General features: G+C 55.3%; 1 protein-coding gene across 1 annotated transcript in view; it reads right to left on the bottom strand.

Moving 5' to 3' along the window:
- Window positions 1-1,357: 1,357 nt before the first annotated feature.
- GLIS1 (GLIS family zinc finger 1) overlaps window positions 1,358-16,341 on the bottom strand; it is a 259,783-nt gene continuing 244,799 nt past the window's right edge. Inside the window, exons 7-11 of the mRNA XM_070364757.1 lie at window positions 14,271-14,403; window positions 8,989-9,145; window positions 3,474-3,652; window positions 2,708-2,875; window positions 1,358-1,814 (exon numbers count right to left, since the gene is read on the bottom strand). Coding sequence (XP_070220858.1) covers window positions 1,657-1,814; window positions 2,708-2,875; window positions 3,474-3,652; window positions 8,989-9,145; window positions 14,271-14,403 — 795 coding nt within the window. The 3' untranslated portion in view covers window positions 1,358-1,656. The remainder of the gene's footprint in view (window positions 1,815-2,707; window positions 2,876-3,473; window positions 3,653-8,988; window positions 9,146-14,270; window positions 14,404-16,341) is intronic.

The raw sequence follows: 16,341 nt of genomic DNA, 5'->3' as shown, positions 1-16,341 counted from the left end.
GTCAGGACAGTGCAGTGTCCTGACTTTCCTGAGAGTGGGAGTGATTCCAGCACCAGCCCTTGACTGAAGGGGAGAACGTGGGCCGTGTGAGAAGGCCCTTGACCTTCACAGGAAGACATGGGTCTCAGGGGCACACCCTCCCCCTCCCTGCCATGCTAGGCTCCTCATGGGGTGCGGACAGCCAGGGGCCAGCGGCAAGGGAGCCCCAGAGATGGGTCGGCCCTGGACAAGTGCAGGCAGAGCGTCCATCTGGTGTGAATGAGCTGACCCAGGAAGCACACGCAGGCCAGTGCAGAGCAGCTGTCACAAGCCCCCATGGATTATGGGGCGGGATCGGCCACGCATCACGGGTTCTGCCCCACTTGGTTGGGTGGCCCCTCTGAATCCTAGTTACCGCTCTTCTTAATAAAGAAGAGGTTGACTGGATCTTTGCATCCTGCTTAGCCTAAACTAACCATGCAGTACGAAAGCATGGCGTCCTTTTGACCTGGGTTTAGATCCCAGCTGCTCCTCTCACCTAAACTGGGATAGAAAGACCCTCCATGGGGCTGTTTCCCAGAGCACGGGTGGTGTGGGGTGGAGGAGAGCCCTGCACACAGTGGGTGCTCAGTAAGCATGACCTCCTTTGCTTCACTTCACTTCAGCAGTGACAAGGCAAAAATTTTCCTTGAGGATTTTTTTTTTTTAAACCAGGTGACCTTCAGGGTGACGTGGTGAGACACAGGACACTGTTCAGACACCAGCACAGGCCCGGGCTGTGGGGAGGGAGGGAGGCAGGCAGCGGAGGGCGGCAGCCTTGTAGGAAGGGAGCCTTGGTGCGCTCAGAGTTGGCCTCCTCTCCCCATCCTCCCGAGCTACTCAGGAAGCACGGGGCTCTGTGTACAAAGGAGGTTCTCCGCACTTCCGTCTTCAGGGGCCCTGCCTCTCTGCCCCTTGCCTGCCGGGGCTGTCCGGGCTCTGTCCCTGGAAGGCCTTGCCTGTTTACCTAAAGCCAGCCTCAGAAGTGAAGTGTGTTTTTCCACCAACCGAGGAGTCAGTGCAGAGAGCAAAGGTCTGGGTCATACTGGAATTCCAATTTCATTCCCAGCCTTGGTCTGCTTGCCTGCCAGCGGGCAAGAGCTTTTGCCTTTCATTGACGTCCTGGGACCAGTGCTGGTGTCCGTAAGGCCCACAGCACGTGGCGGGACCATGTGACGGGGTTCCCACCGACAGAAGCCAGGGACCGAGCTGGGCTCCGCACCCTGCCCTGTTACGCCCTCCTCCACCGCTCTCCTGGTCTCAGCCTCTAGGCTGAATCACAAAGCAGCCCCCAAGTCTCATTTCCAGTTTTTAATGTTTTTCTTGTAAAACCAAAAATATAAAACTGGCAGGGGAATGGAAAACAAGTTCTGTACAATTTATATACACGAGGTCTGTGATTTCAAAACCATTGGGGAGACAAGAGCAAAGACACAGTCAAGGGATGTCACAGGTCACGGATCCTGACGGGCACCTCTGAGCGCCTGGCTGGGGCTTAGAGGCTCACTCGTGGCCAGACCCGGCCGCGTTCTGGGGAGCAGTGGCCTGGCTGCTCCGGCTGGCTGCCCCGAAGGCGGGAACAGCCAGCAGGTGGGAGGGTAGCATCGGCAGTGGAGGGCGGGCAGGTATGGGCAGCATTCAGGTGTCTGTGTAGATGGAAGGGATGTGACTCAGGCAGTGGTCAAAAGCCCCATTAGGAAAGAAGCCGCAGTCCTCGGGGCCGCTGGACACGACGTCCTCAGATGACTGTGGTGGCAGCGTGGTGGGACACGGGGCCTCGGCCAGGGCCTCGTAGCCTGTGGATGTGGGGGACAGGGTCCAGGCTGGAGAACTCGCACCAATCCACATGCGAGCAAACAGAACACACCCGTCCGTGTTCCCCCGCTCCCGCCCACCCCCAGTACACCCTTGGTGAGGCTCACACCTGCCTCTGGTGTACGTGTGTGACATGTGTCCATGTCACAGAACAGTATACTGTTCTTAAACACACAGCCACACACCTGCACACAAGCACCTTCATACGAAATGGCCCAAACTTGCTAATACACAACCATGCACTCACATGTGTGCACACACACAAAGGAGGGATCACAGGAGGAGGACATGTGTGCACAGAGCGGGTGTGAACGTCAGCACAAACGCGATGTGGAGCACACGTGTCAGGGAGTTCCTTACACACACAGGGCGCTCACACTGCCAGGAAGCACCCGTGCTGGCCCTACACGCACATGCATACACGTGCCCACACAGACTCGCCCCACAAACACGTGGAGAAGGAAGACATGTGCACACCTGGGAGCATGTGTGTGTGAGCAGGGACACACAGGCTCACATGCAGATGACCCACAGGTTTGTGTGTGCTCAGCTGTGCCTTGGTGCCCATCCCTCCACCCCCTGCTGCACGCCCACAGCTGCCCAAAGGGCCTTGGGACTGGGTACCAGTCTCCCCTTTGGCTGGTGCCCCCCATCCTGCCCAGTCCTTGTAGCTTCCAGCTGGATCTGAGCCCTGAGGCTGATCTGGGAATTTCCGTACCCTGCTTCTGATGCTCTTACTCGGACCAGGCCCTGTGCTCTGGGCCCGATTCCACCTGGGCTGTGTGCAGCCCTCCCCTCTCCCTGGGTTCTCCATCCCAACATGCGCAAAGCACACAGCACAGGAGTGGGAAGGAGGCAGGCAGGAGAGGCTTACCTGGGGCAGGTAAAGGTGCACTAAGGCCATGATAGCCATTGGGCCGCAGGGGGTTGAAGCCATGGGCCTCCCCCGCCAGTCCATCCCCACTGGCTGCCTGCTCGGCCGACCGGTAGCAGTCACCATAGGGGAAGCAATTCTGGATGGAGTGGAAGCTGCCCTGGTAGCCTGCAGGGGGAGGCGGCAGGGGCTGCATTCAGAGGGAAAACGCCCAGAGAGGGAGGAGGGGGCCGTCCCCCCGTGCGGCTCAGCCTCCCGCACTGGCCTGTGGCCTGGTGGGTGTGAATGGGAGGAGAGAGCCCCAGGCCAGAGGAGGTGCCGGGGTCCTACCCTGGAGCGAGCTGGGCAAAGCACTGTCACGTGGCTGCACCTGCCAGCAGTGCTCGGAGGGCAGGGACTCTGGATCCTCCGTGCCTTTCTAAGATACCCCGTCACTCACACTTCCTCCAAAGAGCCAGCCGCCCCACCCCCAGCCACTGCTACCCACGATGCTCCCTTTGATGCCCGGTGGATGGGACAAACTCTTCTTCACCGCTCATGACAAATTTGCTCCTGGAAGAGACCCCCCTGTGATGCAAACCGGGTCACCTGTCTCTCACCTTCTCCCAGTGTGACCCTCAGTGCCAGCCACGACCCTCGGTGCCAGCCATCATTCCAGGTACCTGACTGCCACCCTGTGGGCCAGTGTCTCCTTCCTCTCATGCAGCCTGAGCAGGAGTCACTGGGTTATCTGGAAAGGGCCCCCTCCATCCTGACCAGAGCTTACCTTGAGGGCTGGGCAGAGGCTGGGGTGGCGGGCTCTGAAAGGGCGGGTAGGGCGGCTTGCTGGGGAGCGTGGGAAAGGGCTGGCCCCCCGGAGAATGGCTCTGGGAGGATGGTGGCAGTGGGGGTGGCCCAAGCCCCTTCAGTGGACTGACCATGGGCGAGAGGAGGCCAGGTCCCAACCTGGAGAGAAGAGAGACAGCCAAGGTTCATAGAGGTTGTCCGAGTTAGTCCCAGACACACAGCACTGACCTCATGGGTTCTGGTGAGCGTAAGATTAAATAAAGCAATGTAGACACAGCATCAGTATGATGTCAGAAACATTCTTAGCCTCTCTGTGAATCATCAGCATTATCATCAAGATGAAGGAAGGAAAACCAGCAGTTAGGCCTGTTGTCCAAGTTGGCCTTTAGTCTCTTGCATGGTGTACTTTTATGGATTTTCTGTCTACATCTCTCGCCATCTCTCCTCCACTTGCATACATCCTGTGATGGGGGACTCACCACCTCCCTTTGTACAGAGCCTAAAGGACACTCACATTCTGAAATAAGACCACAGTGGCTAACAGTTGTTAGCCCTGAATCCAGCTGAGCCCCAGCAGGATGTCTAACCAGGCTGCACATCACTGGACACCAGGTCCCTTCCTTGCGCCGCCTTCCTGAGCCCTTGAGGTCTGCTCACACGAACCACAATGACCCTGGGGTCAGGGGGACCCTGGGCTGAAGGCTCACAGCCTCTGAACTACTTATGTGCAATGACTGCAGAAAAACGGAGAGTGTGGAGGTTCAGAGTCTTTATTTTCTTCTTTGCATTAATGGCTATGTTGGACTGTTCATGTCAGAATACCCCATATACTCACTGCCATAGCTCCATGTAACCTCTCCAGGCTAGCCATGCTGTCCCTGCCCACCCTCTAAGACTCGAGGAAGCATGACAGATCAGTGTCTTTCTCAAAACGGAGAAAGGAGATCTGGGGAGAGGTTGGTGGTCTTCACATCTGTAGCTCTGCAGGGTCCCCATCTGCCCTCTCTAACATGGGCCTCCTGCTGTCACTGCCCCTGTGGTGACGCTGCACTGTCGTCATTCCAATGTCTGGGACGCACACCCCTGTGAGTGCGCTGAAGACAGCAGAGGAGGGCCTCCACATCGGGACCCTGGTCCCCAGGCCAGGATCTGAGACACTGGAGGTAAGGCCAGCCTCCTGAAGTTAATGAAATGATCTTCTTCAAGGCTCCATGAGTTAACCGCCATCATCACCATCATTAATATTTCTAAGCCTGTTCTCACAGGGTCATCAAGTGGGTCTACAACTGTGCTCTATAAACTGTGGAGGGCGGTGTACAAGCCACGTGTCCTCAAAACCAGTTCTCCGGGCTGAGGCTGAGCCCAGGTGTGGCCAGGAGGGTGGCTCCTCCTCCCTCCAGCCTGCTGCGTGGTACCCTCCCGTCTTATGCCAACCCCATGGTGGCACCCACACTCCAGCTTTGCCCCTACTTCCTGTCCATCCCCTCTGTTGGGATAGACCCCGCGGGGAGGGCCAGGCCCGGTCTTCTCAGTCACTCCCTGCTCAGCACCAGGCCTGGCACACAGCAAACAGCTGATAAATACTAACAAATGGGTTTCTGAATCACTCAACTACAAAATCCAGAGATTAACAGCACTGCAGACTTAAGGAGAACCAGATCTGAAGGGGAAAAAACATGCATTTTCAAAGTTTGTTTTTCCTGTCTCAAACCTGCCATAAATTCACATTTGCCACCTTCACAGCCAGTGAAATTAAACAGAACACGACTCTCTCCGAATGGACAGGGAGGCTGAGGTTCTACCCCTCTACCTGAACTCTAAAGGAAAAAGGATCGTCTGGAGCGCCTCTTCTGAGTCATGCAAATGATCCCTAAATCAAATATTTTTGCTTCAATTGGAACCTATAAAAATTAATAAAAACCTCACTGGCCTGGCAGACGAGGGCTTCATACTTCGTACATGGCTGGGGAGGGAAAAAAAAAAAAAAACCCACCCTATTGGGCGTCTTCTCTGAGCCAGGGTAAATAAATTTGGTCATGAAGTCAGGCCCTCTTAGCATATTTTTGAGTGAATCAGATAATTCTGTCAAGCTATTTAACGTCCCAGCAAACCGCCAGGGAGCCACGAGTGGCCTTCCTTGTTGACTTTGGCAGGAAAAGGAGGCTGAAGGCTTTCCCCCCTTCCTCTCCTCTTCTCAGGGGCTGAAAAAAGAAACCCATTCAAGCTGGGCCCGGTCCTGGTGTCAGGCATGAGGGCCCTTCTCTCAGGCAGCCCCGGGGGAGCCTGGGCGCCTGGCTGGTGGGGATGGCTTGCCTGTCGCTCCCGCAGGCGCGGGTGGCCAGGCGGGCTGGGGGTCCCGTCTCAGTCTTGTCATCACTCTGCTTCTCGCTGCAGGAATTCCTGATGGGCACTTACGCAGGCAGCAGGCAGGTGATGAATGAGGCGGAGCAGAGTGAGCAGGCCCGAGTGGGGAAAGGCTTCTGTGGTTTATTTGTCTTTGGTTGGAGATGTCTGGGGGCTGGGTGAGCAGGTGGCCTGAGCCGGTGGGTGGGTGGGTGAGGGAGGGACAGGAGGTTGGTGTCCATGGAGCCTGTACCAGCTGACACACACAGTATCAGGCATGTGCACCTGACCCTCACCACTTCCACAGAGAAGGGTATTCTAATGCCCATTTTACAGAAGAGCAGACTAAGGCTCCAGGAAGACTTGATTTTCTGGGTTCCCCTTGGTACTCCATCAGGCTGCCTCTTTGTGGCTCTTTGGCATCACAGCCAGCCTTCCCTGCTCCATGAACACCTAGGGCACTCCCTGCATGCCCACGGGTTCCGCTCTGACAAGCTCTCCTCTCCCCACCCAGCCAGACTGTCCTCAAGTCCCGCTCACTCCATGGGACTCTCGCCTGCTGGGGGTCCCTCCTCCCTCCCACCGGCGCTGGCTTGGGCTGCCATCCACTCGCTGTGGACACTGCAGTCCAGCCCCACACCGCAAGCTGTGTCTTCTCATTCCCAAACCTGACTTGCTCACTGCTCAACACCTTGCAGACAAGCCCTGTCACAGGCCTTGTGGTCTGGCCCTGGTGACCTCTCTCCTGAGGTCACCCCACATGAAGGTGCAGCTTCCAGAACACACTGAGCTCTCACCACACCTGCCCTTCCTCCCAACCTCTCCACTTCTACTTAACCTTGGAGGCCCCACATAGCATCACCTCCCGGAAGCCCTCCCTGACATATTCCCCCACTGCACTGGGTTCTTCTCCGGCTTTCCACAGCCTCTTCTTTCTTCCCAGAGAGTTACTTGCCCAGTGTGGGAAATCCCTGTAGGTCTATCACAGGGAGCTTCACCAGGGCTGCGGGAATCAGTGGCCCCATACCAGGGCATCAGCAACTGGACACTGAGAGAACAGGTGAGTGAGTAGCAGGAGAAGCCCTGGACAACAAACTGGGTGATGAAATCAGGCCAGCGGTCCCAGGAACAAGCAGGCCAAGGCCAAAGCCAAGGCTTTGACCTTGAAAAGGAAGGACAGGGAAGGAGGAAGGTGATGGGATCAGGCTTCGGGGGACAAGTTTGCTCAAGTCCTGCTGGTGATGAGCAAAAGTAGCAGGAAGGGTAGGGGGAAGGGCTGTGAGGCTTCCCTCTACTCATTTGCAAGGAAAAGATTTCCCAAGGATTCAGTCAGTTCAGTTCAGTTGCTCAGTCGTGTCCGACACTTTGTGACCCCATGAACCACAGCACGCCAGGCCTCCCTGTCCATCACCAACTCCTGGAGTTCACTCAGACTCACATCCACTGAGTCAGTGATGCCATCCAGCCATCTCATCCTCTGTCATCCCCTTCTCCTCCTGCCCCCAATCCCTCCCAGCATCAGAGTCTTTTCCAATGAGTCAACTCTTCACATGAGGTGGCCAAAGTATTAGTTTCAGCTTCAGCATCAGTCTTCCCAATGAACACCCAGGACTGATCTCCTTTAGGATGGACTGGTTGGATCTCCTTGCAGTCCAAGGGACTCTCAAGAGTCTTCTCCAACACCTCAGTTCAAAAGCATCAATTCTTCGGTGCTCAGCTTTCTTCACAGTCCAACTCTCACATCCATACATGACCACTGGAAAAACCATAGCTTTGACTAGATGGACCTTTTGTCGGCAAGGTAATGTCTCTGCTTTTTTGAATATGCTGTCTCGGTTGGGCATAACTTTCCTTCCAAGGAGTAAGCGTCTTTTAATTTCATGGCTGCAGTCACCATCTGCAATGATTTTGGGGCCCCCAAAAATAAAGTCTGACTCTGCTTCCACTGTTTCCCCATCCATTTGCCATGAGGTGATGGGACCAGATGCCATGATCTTCATTTTCTGAATGTTGAGCTTTAAGCCAACTTTTTCACTCTCCTCTTTCACTTTCATCAAGAGGCTTTTGAGTTTCTCTTCACTTTCTGCCATAAGGGTGGTGTCATCTGCATATCTGAGGTTACTGATATTTCTCCCGGCAATCTTGATTCCAGCTTGTGCTTCTTCCAGCCCAGTGTTTCTCATGATGTACTCTGCATATAAGTTAAATAAGCAGGGTGACAATATACAGCCTTGATGTACTCCTTTTCTTATTTGGAACCAATCTGTTGTTCCATGTCCAGTTCTAACTGTTGCTTCCTGACCTGCATATAGGTTTCTCAAGAGGCAGATCAGGTGGTCTGGTATTCCCATCTGTTTCAGAATTTTCCACAGTTTATTGTGATCCACACAGTCAAAGGCTTTGGCATAGTCAATAAAGCAGAAATAGATGTTTTTCTGGAACTCTCTTGCTTTTTCAATGATCCAGCAGGTGTTGGCAATTTGATCTCTGGTTCCTCTGCCTTTTCTAAAACCAGCTTGAACATCTGGAAGTTCACAGTTCACGTATTGCTGAAGCCAACAATTAATACATTCTTCATTTCTAGACGATTAAGTGACCACAAAGGGAACCACATTGTATGGAGGAAAAGGCCCCCTTCCTGCAGGGGTCCTGCAGTAAAGCTTTCTGGACAGCCCCGGCCAGTGGTCACAGCTGCAGGGCCAGAAGTGGGGACAAGGCCTAGGTGGGCATCTATGGAGTGGGCAGTAGGGGCAAATAATCTGCTCACCAAACACAGAGTATAAGCCAAAGAGAAGTCAGGGTGAGGCTCCCAAGAAGGCTTGGGTGCAGCAGCCCAGCCCACAGGGTCTGGGTCAGGGTCAGGGGTAGGGGGGATGCAGCACCTTCCCGGGGCCACCCCCACTGGGGAGGCGAGGGGGCACGAGGTGAGGTGCCAGGAAGCCCCGTGATATCATCCACCAGCTAGGATGTCTATGAGGCAAGGAGGAAATCGTGCCCAGTGAGTATCTGGTACACACAGTAGGTGCTGCATAAATGCTGGCTACTTTCATTATCAGTAACAACCATTTAGTGTGCGGGACGCCTGCCCTCACCTGCCACCCATGCAGGTGCCCATCTGCTGTCCCAGAGGAGGACTGGCTTGCTATACATACCCATCCCGGGTGCTCTCAGCCGTGGGCAGAGGGGACAGATGGTGGTGGGAACTGGTGGTGGCGTCCAGTGGGTGGTGCCTGGAAGGGACATCATGCATAGAGGGCAGGATGCTTGCTGCCAGCCCATTATGGGGGGTGATGGAGCCAGGATACATGCCTGCAGGGAAGCAAACAATTATCACTGGACTTTGGCCGCTCCCTAGAGATGGCTGTGGTCACCCCAGGAACTGTGCCTGCTTATGGAGACAGAAAGACAAGAAGGGAAACCAGCATTGTATTCCTAGATGGTTAGGAGCACAGACAGGGGGAGATAATGGCCCCACTGTGCTCTGTTCATGCTGCAGCTGAAGGGTTGTATGCGGGGCTGAGGTCCATGCTGAGCACAGAGGTGGACTGACATGGGGCTGTCAGAGGTGTGGGGTGGTTGGACCCTGTGAGTGTGTGTGTGTGTGTGTGTGTGTGTGTGTTTACTGAGGCAGAGGCAGATTTGAATGGAGTAAGCCGCCTCAAATCTCTGGAGCTGTTCTGGGAAAGAAGGGGCTTGCTCCATGTAGCCCCAGTAGACAGAGACCCTGGGATGAAGGGAAGCCTGAGAGAAGCAGATGGACCTGGCTGTTCCTTCTAACAGGCAGATTTGTGGTAGGGTCACAGGTTGCCCTTGGAGAAAATGCACTGCTCTTCCCCAGAGGTGTGCGAGGAGAGCCTGGATGTCTGCCGTGAGGGGTTCCAGAGACAGGATGGCTGTGCTAGCTGGATTGGTTGGCCTGGGAGACCTGGGAAAAGGGATGCCACAGACAGTTGTGTAGGATGTACACTGTACAAGGGTGTCGACTGAGCACAGGTGTCAGCCATGTTCGAGTCTCAGATTCTAAACCTCTGGAAGATGCCTGCAAGAGGGAGCACCTTTTACTACCAAAGGTCTTTCCCTTGTTAAGAAGACGGGTCGGATAATGAATCAAATGGGGGACACACGTTGCCCAGGACAGGGGGGTCAACGTGTGTCATGACTGACACATGTCAGTCACATGTTGCTCCAGGGACCCCACTGAGGGCTTGAGAGTACTGACCAAGGCCAGCGCTTCCCAAAGACCTTCACAAGGAACCTGAATTAGAGAGGAAAACAAGCCCCTTCTCTGGGACTGGAGCCTGAGGAGGTCACACCAAGAGTTGCAATTTTTTGATGTTCCCTATTTTATCTGAAAAAAATGGGGCCAATTTGCACCCCCTTTTTAATCTGCCACATTTACCGATTTTCATAGAAATTGACATCATTTTCCCAGAAATCAATTCAAGTTGATGCCCTGGGAGGACTCTGTGGACCTGGGGACCGGGCCCTGAGCTGCACTGAGGCTGCATCAGGTATTCAGCCGTTATATTCTGAGTGTCACTCTGGTCATCCTGGATCCACACTCAATGCTCTCAGCACCTCATGAGGACCACTGGAAAACAGACCACACTCTTTTCAGGGGTGGGGGTCAAGGAGGAACTTTTCCTTTCTCAGGTGGTTGGGGTCCCAGGCCTGCGAGTCAGGGGACTATTACCAGGAATTGAGCAGGACAAGGGCAGGGATTGCAAGCTCAGTGCCTTAGGTGGCACAGCAGGGAGCAGAATGAGTGGCCTGGCAGGGGATGATGACAGGGAGTGGTGGGACTATGGCACCGCAGTGTGTAGACCAAGCAGTCTGCAGCCCTGGCCTAGAGTTAGAGCGATAGACGTTCAATGGAAGGGTTATATTCGGTGAAATTCTACTCCTACAATAAATGCATTATTACTGACAACAATTCATTAAGAATATACTATACGTCAAGGTCTTTCCCCACACCATCAAGTTCAAGCATCTCAACAACTGTCAACTGGGGCGATAACATGATCTCATTTTAAGATGACGTCTTAAGAACTTCAGTAATTTGCCAAAAGTCATGCAATGGGCAGCTAATCAGTCCTCCCAAATGACACCAAGACAAAGTTCATTTAAAGTTAGGCTCCCGTTCAGGCGCTGGCCCGTCAGGCGAGGGGCCTCTGGCGCAGGCTTCGCTGCCAGGCTGTGAGACCCAGGCTCTGAATGGGCTCTTGGGGGCCCCCTGCCTCTCAGCCCCAGTCCCTCCTGGCCCCTGTCTCGGGGATCTCGGCTCCCATGGACACCACCACCCACCCATCCATCTGCCTCCTCCCTCAGCCGCACACCCCTCCCAGCTTGGGCAGGAAGGCGCGGGAGGGGGCTTCTGCAGACGGGGCCTGACTCAGCGCTGCTCCTGCCTCGCTCTACTCACCACTCTCTGTAGCACCTCCTCGCCTGCCATCTTGAACCAATCTGGGGGCCTGACAGTTGGGAAGGCCTAGAATCCTGATAAATCCTGCTCCCTTTCCCTCAGCCGTGCTGACCTCATGCTTCTCACGTCCTCACTGCCCATCTCGTTACCTGGGGCGGCTTGAAGGAGGCCTGCCGGGGAAATTCCTGACGGTTTCCTGTGAGGAGAGCTGGTCCTTCCTGATGAGGGGCAAGCTCAGGGGAGCTTCACACAGTCAGACAGCGAAGACTGGAGGCCGCTCTCACCAGCCCCTCCCCAACCTCACCCCTCTGTTCTGGACTCTTCTGTCCACACTTTCCCCTGCCTTTGCCCGGCCCCGGTCCAGATGCCTCCCTGTCCAGCCCCCTGAGGGTAAATATACGGTGGGCGACCGAGTGTGTGAACCAGGCACGTTGAACATGCGGACAGACAGTGGGCAGGAAGGAGGGAACCACCGTTATCGTAATGAGCAGGCTGGCCCGTCCAATCTCTCCCCAGAACGCACCACTTCAGGCTGTAAATCAGCGTCATCAATCATCAGCCGTGAGTGCTTAACCTCTGGCCCTAACATCTGTTCCCAACTGTGCCTGAGGCATCCGCTGCGGGGTCTGCAGGAGAACCTGACGGCCCCAGGGGGACCCAGGACTCCTGAGCTTGCCTGGCTGGCCCTTTTCTCCCCGCTGTGCTGGAAGTAGCTCAAGGACAGAGACCCGCACAGAATCTGGAACACAATAGGTGCTCAGTATGGCAGGGTGGAGCAGAGGACCCTGGCGGGTTACAGTGCGTGGGGTCGCAAAGAGTCAGACACGACTGAGCACACGCACACGCACACGCGCATGCGCACACACACACACACACACACACACACACACACACGCACACGCGCATGCGCACACACGCACACGCACACGCACACACACACACGCACCATGGCAAAGGCAGCAGACAGCTTGTTAAGGGCATGGCCTGCAGCCAAATGGCCTGGATTCAAATCGGCCTCTGCCATTTACTAGTTGTGGAACCTCAGCAAAAAGTTACTTAAGCTCGCAAGGCTTCAGTTTCCTTGTCTGGAAGAGAAAGTGCATGCTAGTATGTACTTTATGAGGCTGACATGAGGATTATGTTAGTTAACACATACATGTACAGTCCCTAGAACAGCTCCTGGCATATATTCAGTAAACGATGGCTTTTGCATTATCACGAGATGGATGAGTAAACAGCTACTCTTCTCCTTCACCGTGAGCAACAATAATAATGATAAAATTCTCCATCACATTGGTTTTATATAATTATGTGATCATATCCACAATCACATTTGCTGTCACAGCAGATTGCTGGGGAGGGGTGGGGAACTCAGGCTCAAGCAGCAGAGACGCTGCTGACCCACTGCTAGAGCAGGCCTGGGCAGGCTTCGTGTTACCCCAGTGCCCCTCTCATCCACAATGCCGCCTCAGTGACTCTGTTTCTCATCTGCAGCATGGGCTCACTGGGGACTGGATGAAATGATGTTGTAAAGTGACCAGCCCGAGGTGCTCAAGAGATGTTACTGGTCCTGACTGCTCTCCCCGGGACAAGCCCTGGGCTAGTACCTGGGAGAACAGGCTTCCAAATGGGATCTGTTGCTGACCTTTCTGGATGACCTTAGGCCAGTCTTTTTCCTGCCCAGATCTGAGTCCTCCCATGGTGGAAACGATGCAGCTGTAGGACCTCTGACCCTCTGTCCCAGGGCAGCCATTGTTAACCAGTCCCAGCCCTCTTTCCTGCTAAGCCTCAGAAGCCTTCTCAACACAGAGCTCCAGCCCCAGGCAGCTGGCGTTTGAGACACAAACCTTCATCCCTAGATTGGGTCAACTCTAGGGCCTCTTCCCTACTAGGGTCCCTCTATTTTAGCAACTCTGACCCTATGAGCTGCAGCCATGGCAGAAGGGACCCCTAGTTGGAGGCAGGTGGGTATGGTCCCTCCTCCATGGACCCATCCTCCTGGGGTGTCCTCATCCTGTGGATCTGTCTGAGCACAGACCCTGTGAAGGGCTACCTAGAGAAAGGGAAAATACCTTCTTTTCCCAAGGCTATTTGGTAAGTGCTTTGATGGAGTTTTAAATATGCTACAACTTTAAGGCTGAGGGGGAAGAATTTTAAAAAACTAGAAAATAAAAAATGTTTAAAATAGTTGGGGTAATTCAAGAAATCCCAGAGGACGGGAAAAGCTTTCTGCTCTGATACTGTGGTTTCTTCGGGGGTGGGGAAAGGGGCAGAGCACAAGAATTGTCAGCTGGAATCCACAGGCTACACTGCCCTTTGCTGGGCTGGGTTCCCAAGAAGCCAGGAATTCCTGCCGGGGCCTGAGACCTGCCCCGTGGCTGCTGGGAGGGGCAGACACGCTGCCTCAGCTGCACTGGAGGCTCTGAGCATCTAGATAGATGGGTGGCAGGGTCCCAGGGGTCTAGGGGGGGCCCTATCTTATGATGAGCTGGAAGCAATTACAGCCAAGCTGCCCATCCTCTCAGAGCTTCGGTTTTCTCTTCTGAAGTAAGGAATCGTGGTGGGGAGTACATGGGACTTTAAGTTGGGGCCCAGGCATGAACCCTGAGGTGGGTCCTGAAGAAAGTGCAGGACCTGTCATAGTGAAGGTGCAGGGAGTGGAGGCTGGCAAGGTGTGTACAGTGGTTCCCAGGCAAGAGGGAGCCTGGTGTGTTCAGGGAACTGCATCCAATGTGCCAAGGTTGGGGCAGGAGGCCATTAGGAATGCCTAGGCCCCAGGAGGCCTGGGCGGAGCCTGGGCTTCATCCCACAGGCAATGGTGAGTCACAGAGGAGTGGGTATGAAGGAACATACACCTGGGGAGATAAGCTGCCTGGGCAATGAAGTTCCAAGGAGTGGGCGCCTCCAGCAGGTCGTGCCCACATGGCCCCTGTTGCTCACGGAGCACGGCTGTCTGCCTGCAGGGCTGGGTGCAGAAAGGGCCCCCCCGGCCCTGCCTCCCCGCTTGCCTACCTGGGAGCAGTTCCTGGCCTAGGGCGCGGCCACCCTTCCCGTCGCTGGCAGCCAGCTGTGTGGACGTGTGGAGCTGCTGCAGGGCCAGACACTCGGTCAGGATGTCAGCCTCAGCGTCAGGGCCCGTGTGCAGCTGGGGAGTGAGCAGAGGGAGAGAGAGGGTTAGCACAAGATCACCTGCCCACCAGCAAGTCTCACTCTAGGGGACAGGGCAGGAAGGACGGTGGCTCCAGGGCACGACCCCTCCTTCACTGCCCCTCGGTTTCCTCAGCTGTCAAATGGAGCTAATTGTGGACACGGTGAGAGTGGCGTTAGTTCAGGGCTGAGAAGCAGATGCTCAGGCGAGATCGAGCATTCAATGATTTTAATAGGTGAGGGAGAGCTGGACGTGCTGGGAAAGCCACCAGACAGAAGGAAGAAGAGGGAGAGAGGAAGTTGGTGGGAGCTTCCTAGACTGGGAGCCCAGGGACCAGGGAGTCCTCAGGGCGCCTAAGTCTGCTGGAAGTCGGTGGAGTCCCAAGTCTCCCAGGAAGGGGTCTGGCTTCACATCCCTGCAGGGCCTGCCAGGCTCCATCATTAGCTGGGAGCCCCCGCCAGGGGCGTGGCCTTGGCACAGATGCCAGGAGGGCATCAAAGTGCAGCAGCTGGGCCTCCAGGAGGCTGGAGGTCTGTGGGGCTGGTTCTTGGGCCACGGCTGGGCTGACTGACACCGGGGGAGTAGGACACAGCGAATGTGCAGTAAGTGTCTTTCCCTCCTTCCTCCCCACTCCCATCTCCCTTCCTGGCACAAAATGCAGCAGAAACAGTCCAGGGCTGGGGACAGAAGACCTGGACCCAAATCCTGCTCCATTTCTTCTTACTCCCTGTGTGACACTGGACAAATAACCTCTCTGACTCTCCCTTCCCCTGCCGTACTGGCCAGGCTGCTGAGAGGGGTGACGAGAGGACAGGTGTGAACAATGGTTGAAGGTGCTGGGTCAAGGGCTGGCTCACCCCACTGGCCGAGTCCCCCTCGGTCACGTGACGGTGGGGCCGCTGAGTCGGCACCTGGCCTTGAGGGTGTCAGCTAACGGCACACTGGGGCTGGCAAGTCTTTGGCCAATCGTCCTCGTCTATCCCTAAATATAGACTTGAGCCTGACACCTCAGAACATCTTCACATCTCCAATTGGGACCAGACGGGCACAGCGGTCCTCAAGTGATGAGGGGGGTGTGCACTGGGATGGGAAGGGTTCCTTCTGCCAGGGAAATCCCAAAGCTGACCATCAGAGTCCTGAAGATTGACTCATCCAGATCCTCATTTTAACTGGGACAAAACCAACCCAGAGAAGGCAAGAGCCTCGTTGCATGCCACACAGCAGCTGGGAGTTAGCCCGAGGGTTTTTCCACCCTTCCAGGCCAGCCGGGCCAGCACCCAGGCCCGGGGAAGGCATGCCTAGCCTCCCGAAGGGCTCTCGGCTCCCTGACCCAGCAGCTGTTTTCCATGTAAATTAAGTTTCTGGCAAAAGAGGGCCAAGGCATGTTCTTGCAGACCGCAATGTCGATCGGATTAGGAGCAGCGGGAGAGGAGAATTAAGGAAGAAAAGCATTTCTAATTCTCTCTGAAACGCAGCAGGGCTGCCAAGGAGCTGTCATAATACAAGGGTCGCTTTACCCAGAAAGATACATCATCCCCGATGGCTTTTAATGGATGCTTATTGTTGGGAAGTTTGCAGATCTGCGGCCCCAGGTCCCAGGGGCTCAGTGCAAGCCAAGCATGGGGCCTGGGAAAACCAGGGCAGGATTCTGGTCCTTGGGCATCAGTCTGCTCGGGACAGAAGCCTCCCTGGCGTGGAGCCCGGGCCTTTCCCTGTCCCTGCCCAGGCTCCTCAACCTGAAAGCAGTGGAGAGGCTCATGCCCTGGAAGCAGATGGGTCTGGCTCTGTCCCTCCCCCACCAAACAACCCTGGGCATACTTGTTACCTCTTTGAGCCTCAGTTTCCACATCTCTAAAATGGGGAGGAATCTCCCACTTCCTAAGATTATGGTGAGGACGTCTATGGGGTCGCACAGAGTCGGACACGACTGAAGCG

Source organism: Bos mutus, chromosome 3 (genome assembly GCF_027580195.1).
Source record: "Bos mutus isolate GX-2022 chromosome 3, NWIPB_WYAK_1.1, whole genome shotgun sequence".
In the NCBI taxonomy this organism is placed as follows: domain Eukaryota; kingdom Metazoa; phylum Chordata; class Mammalia; order Artiodactyla; family Bovidae; genus Bos; species Bos mutus.
The sequence above is the reverse complement of the archived record's forward strand: the minus strand, read 5'-3'. Positions and strand labels throughout refer to the sequence as shown.